Genomic DNA, 5,850 nt, shown 5'->3' on the forward strand with positions numbered 1-5,850 from the left:
TCGGGAAGAGCAAACAAGCGCAGATGTTATCGAACGTGCACCTGGCCAATAACAAAACACCTCTAAGGTCATAGGGAGGGGCGTCTTTGATCACGGAGTGTATATATGCTGATGGAGGAGCACATGGAGAGCTATGGCTGAGGAGCAGACCAACCGAGCCTTTCCAGTAAGTAGTTTATTCTTTCTCATCCTTATTAAACCTCACATTAAGTACTAGGGTTTATTTTTTTCAGTGGTCGTTTGTACTTGGCTAATTTGATGTTAGAATTCGTGTTCATAACGAACACAGGATGAAGTATCGTTTAGCGCGTTAGCCTGTTAGCATCATCGGTACGGTCGCATGTTAACGTAAAGTATAAAATGACACGTGACACCATATCAGACATTTGAATATTATCATTTTAACATGGACAGTGCCCAAAATTTGGAGGAGTTAATTTAGGAGGTGAGAAATAGAAGGAGGGTTGTATGCAGCAGGTGAATTAGTTGAAGTGCTGCTGGCTGAGAGTAGAGTTAGGACTGTGTTTATCCAGCTTGTGATGTATGTAGACACAATGTCTTTATATGTATATCATCAGTGTAGTCAATACATAAAAAAACCTCAATTGCATGTTTAATTACAAAGTGTGTAATTAGACCTTTTTCATTGCGTTTATTGCTGTTCATATTGTGACATACTGTGTACAAAACATTTAACTCAAGTCTTTTTTTATGGTAATTTCTAAGTATGCCACTACTTTTTGTTCCTGCTTGTCTCATAACATTCTTGTTTAAATAAATAAAGTAAGTAGAACATGGTATTACAAGTAAGTTGGACAAGCTAGCAAACACTTCATGTTGGTTAAACATTTATGAACTAAATTACTGTAGAATTGCAGTATATATAAAGGAAATATATGTTTTCAGACCCAAACTAGAAATGCAGAAATCACACATGCTGTTAACATCTCATAACAATAGTAGCATAAATCAGCATTACTGTAGTAGGTAAAAATAAGACTAAGGCTTCTTGTGAAACATTTTAGTATTAAACATTGCTTTTGCAAATGTAGAATTCTATGCAGATGTTACTGCCAGTCTAAATAAAAAAACAATTGAGAACGTGCCATACAAAAATTAAAAAAAAATTTAAACCCAGTAACTGTGTTGAAGGTCACCTGTGAAAGTGGTTTCTATCTGCTTAACATGAGTCTGTGCACTGCACATTTGAAATCTCAACTTCCCTAACAAACCTGATTCAAGTTATAAATCTCATTAGTGAAGTGCTTGATGAGCTGAATTAGTTGGGACTTATCAGTTAACTGAAATATAGCCTGCTGACTGAAAAATGGTAGGTTAACATCAGCTCATGTGTGAGTGTGTAGACTATACAGGAGTAGCCAGTCTATTAGATGGCTTGCATCCTCTTTCATTGGTAATGTGTAGTTCAGTTAGCAAAAAATAGTCAATATGTTTCATGTTCTAATGAGGGTCATGTTTTATGTTGCAGGAAGTGTTTAGGCAGGATTGCATCACAAGACTCTAGACAAGGCTTGAGTATGCTCTTTCAAGTAACACTCCTGATTTTGACTACATGCTCTATGTTGTCAGTCAAGAAAGAGTCTTCATAAGTGCAGCTGGTTCTAACTTCTTACCAGAAGTAGTGAAGGAGGCATTGGATGAACTTTACTCAAATCTTTCTACTCTGCTCACATCAGCAGGCTTTCCCTCTTCCGTTTTTTGGGACATGGGACCCCATGGACATTCAAGACTTAATATTACAACTGAGCACTTGAATGAACTTTTTGAGATTGGACTATCAGTTTCGTATGTTTCCAGCATGTATACTACTTGTTCTGTGCTTAAACAGTTATCAATTATTGTTGTTTAGCTACATTTTTTTACTTGTATTTTAGAGTCAAACATGTATATACTATTGTATACCACATGTACCTCTCCAACATGAACAAATGAAGGTACCAAGACAGAATCATGCAGGCATGTCAAAACAGTCATTGTTAAATTCATGTTACTGTTTTATGTTTTTGCTTTCTATGATGTAGTTTTTAGAGTCTTCAAACCCCTTCTGGTTCCTGTCACCATTACTGTGAAGAATTCTGACTCAGTGTTTCCAGAACAGGACATTTCACATCAGTGTTACAATATTAGTAAAGCAGAAAACATTGGAATACACCTTTTTATTTTTTGTTTTGTTTTATTTGATGATCTTTTTCTGTGGTATTGTAGTGAACCACATTGCCAGTTTAGGAGCTCTGTATTAACTTCATTTTCACAAGCTAAAATGTCTTAAGACCGGTATTTTGATATAAAACCAATGAATTATTCAGCTTTGGCATGTTGTCTGTGCTTAGTATGTACTTTCTATTTATCTTTACAGATACAATATTGTAATATTTGGTGGTATCAATGGCTTTTCAAGGAAGGTAAGCCCTGAATTTGACTTATAAATTCTTGTTGCTCTGAGAGATTGAAGTATTTACAGTGCATGGGGTATCACCATCACATCTGAAATCAAGGGTATTAAAGAAAGTTTAGTGCTTTTGTTGTAGTAACTGTCTCTACTGTCCAGAGAAGACTTTCTAGTAGATTTTGGGGAGCGTTGCTGTGAGGATTTGATTGCATTCAGTGACCAATGCATTTGCAGGGTCAGGATCTTGGATGGTTACTGCCCCACGTCATCCGATATTGTGCAGCTCTAATCTCCAATGCACTATTTACTACTTCTGTTGGGGAAAAATATTAGACTGCAGACACATTGAAAATAAAAAAATAAAGTGACATGCACTTGATCCTTTTGGTTCAAAATGAACTTTATTTGGAGTGTCTCGACTGCATCTGAGCATCATTTATCATAGCAGAATGTTTGAGTGCTGAACTTAATTTTGTTGTGCAGATTATGTATCTCGATGCCGCTGCAAACAACAGGGCTTCTACAGCATATGCATTCTTCTTAGATGGTGTGAGGAAGTTCGGATGGCCTTACAAGTCAGTAAAACTTTGTCATTTTAATGAACACTTGTAGCTCAGAATGATTGAATCTGGAAAATGTTTAGTCAGTGTCATCAGTAAATACTCAATATTCTCCTCCAGAGTGAGATCAGATCAGGGCGTGGAGAACGTGGACATTGCTCAGGCGATGTTTACTGTACGAGGAACCGGGTGTCGAAGCTTTATATCTGGCAAAAGTGTCCACAATCAGAGGTATGAACTTAACATCACATTACACCGGGTCATGTTATTGACTATTACAGAGATTAAATCACTGCTATTATAAACTAACTTGTGATTGCGACCTGGAGAGGCGAGCTCTCATACACATACAAATGGAGCTTCGCTCTTGTGCTCTCTCTCCCTCACCCTCCTAAACACACCTGGATGGGTTTGTTAGAATAAATTGAAGAAACTAAAGACTTTCTGAGATAAAACTGCATTTTAAAATATCAGTTTTAGAGACTGCAGTAATGACAGATTTGTCTATATATTGTTGTTTTTGCACAAATTAGTTTTATTAAACAGTCAATTAATTAGTCTTTTTGTTATTTTTAAATATTATGTGATTGTAATTTCTTCTCCATATTAACCACTATTAGGAGAGAAAGGGGAATTGATAATCAGCCATTTTAATACATCAAAATAAAAATGGTTTCCATTCTGCATCTTTCATGCAAGCAGATTGTACCCAACAAAAATGGCATTCATTAATCAGAATCGGTTTGATTTGAGGTCATATCACCTAGCACTAGTTGGAAATAATGTAATTAAATTATAAAGAAAATCAAACGTATTCCTGTTGTATTATGCTGAATTACATGGTTTATAATGTGCTGGTCATTGGTAAATTTAATCAGTTTTAACTTCTTTTCTGCAGAATAGAACGCCTGTGGCGTGATGTGTGGTTAGCCGTCACGCAACTGTACTATGGTGTTCTTCACGATCTGGAAGAAGATGGCCTTCTTGACATCACCAACAGCTTGCACCTCTACTGTGTTCACTACACATTTCTGCCACGACTGAAAGATGATCTGTCCAGGTTTACACACGGCTGGGATAACCATCCAATCCGAACTGAACAAAACATGACACCAAATCAGCTGTGGCACCTTGGCCTCATGCAGAATCCAGTCAGAGAACCAGAAATGTCAGAGGTAATAGAAAAAACAATTGTTTGAGTGCCTTTGGGATTTTATTAATGTATGCAAGTAACACGTATTACCTGGCTGTGCATATTTAGGGAATTCAGATTGATGCCATTGACTGGGAAGATTCCGGATTGACTGTACAAGAACCAAACCAAGGCATCGTCCTGCCAGACTTAGACTGTCCACTGGATCCTGAGAGCTTTGAGCTGCTTAGGTTAGCTGTACAACCAACTGCCTCATCGGATAGCTTTGGCCGTGATATCTATCTGATGTGTATACGTCACGCTTCTTATCTGTTGGAGACCCGTTAGGGTATGTGTCCTAAAAAGTATTTTTAGGTCATAGAAGCTAATGTGTTTGTCCTGTGTGTCATAAAGTGTGTGTGTGTTACACTTACATACTATAATTCCTTTATCTTACAGTCTAGAATTAAGGCATCCCAATCCTGCTTCTGGACCTATAGCACTGCACATTTCAACTTTCAACCAGAAAACTGATGTACAGGGTCCGGCATATTTACGGGCTTGTGAATGAGCTCTTTCTGCTGAACTTTTTTTTTTTTTTTTTTTTTTTTAAAGGACCATGCTGCTTTGTCACCATTTCTGATGAATGGAAATTTAAGAATCTCATGTTAATTTCTTTGTAAACAAAAAAAATTCATGTCCTACATTGTCCACAGTGAAGTAAAATAAATATTACTTTTGTTCTCTCTATGTGGCAGCTTGGTATGGATGGATTTCAATGTAAATTTACAATGAAGACAGTCACAGAATTGCACCACAACAGATATGTAGTTTAATAAACAGTTCAGAGCTACCATTTCTTCTGATTTATCAGCCATAATACATTCTTTTTTACCATTACATGCAATGGCAAATATAGCAGGTAGAAGGATATGGAACATTGACACTGGTAAGAGATTTATTCAGATTTAATAGAAAACTCATACTACATTAAAGGGCATTTATTACTGCTTTAGTATATAGCCTGAACATAACGAAGCCCACTGACAACTGTAGATTAACTAAAAATTTATATCTGAAGTGTGAATTTATTTAAAACATTAAAACTGAACTTGCATTTTTGCAAATCAACCTCACAGTAAAGACATTGTGCTCTTTCAATAAAAAAATTCCTTTGAACTAGGAGGAGTTAAGACTGTCAAGTGAAGAATTAACTAACTTTTTCAAACTGACAGGAAAGGCACTGCAAACTATGAGAAGCAAAACTGCCATCTGAAAAGTGATAACCTGTGAAAAATATTAAAAATGAACTTGTACTTCAGGTCCTTTTAAACAAAAAATAAATAATGGAAGCATTGTTCACAAAAAAAATAGAAGGGGGGCAACCACCACACTAACTCTAAATGAGCCCAAACCCTGTGTGATGTGTATCAATGCATGACAGCAAATCATTTTTGAAAGATTCAAAATCTTCATAATGGCCAGGGATCTTGAGCACCTCAAAGCAGGTAGATGCTGTTGGAAGGCTACCTTTAACAATTTCAAAGGTGAGCGCTCTAGGTATAACCTCCCACCCTGTCCAGAACTTTAGCAGGCTTTTGACTTCATCAGGAGATGCTGGGAATGGAAAAACATTTAAATTACCTTAAGGTATAATTTAAAAATTTATATATACATACACACTACAGAAGTAGGATTTTTTTTCAGAGATTACCAGTTTCAATAAATTGTCTGAGGAATCCAGAAAT

The 5,850-nt window shown here is 36.4% G+C and overlaps 1 protein-coding gene across 1 annotated transcript; it reads left to right on the forward strand.

Moving 5' to 3' along the window:
• Positions 1 to 2,281: 2,281 nt before the first annotated feature.
• LOC134311437 (uncharacterized) lies at positions 2,282 to 4,869 on the forward strand. Its single transcript, XM_062993073.1, has 6 exons — positions 2,282 to 2,423; positions 2,894 to 2,985; positions 3,091 to 3,201; positions 3,869 to 4,145; positions 4,232 to 4,451; positions 4,562 to 4,869. Exons 2-5 carry the CDS (start codon positions 2,897 to 2,899, stop codon positions 4,448 to 4,450), a joined length of 696 nt encoding a protein of 231 aa, XP_062849143.1. The 5' UTR covers positions 2,282 to 2,423; positions 2,894 to 2,896; the 3' UTR covers position 4,451; positions 4,562 to 4,869.
• The last annotated feature ends 981 nt before the right edge of the window (positions 4,870 to 5,850 follow it).

Source organism: Trichomycterus rosablanca, chromosome 4 (assembly GCF_030014385.1).
Source record: "Trichomycterus rosablanca isolate fTriRos1 chromosome 4, fTriRos1.hap1, whole genome shotgun sequence".
NCBI classification, from domain to species: domain Eukaryota; kingdom Metazoa; phylum Chordata; class Actinopteri; order Siluriformes; family Trichomycteridae; genus Trichomycterus; species Trichomycterus rosablanca.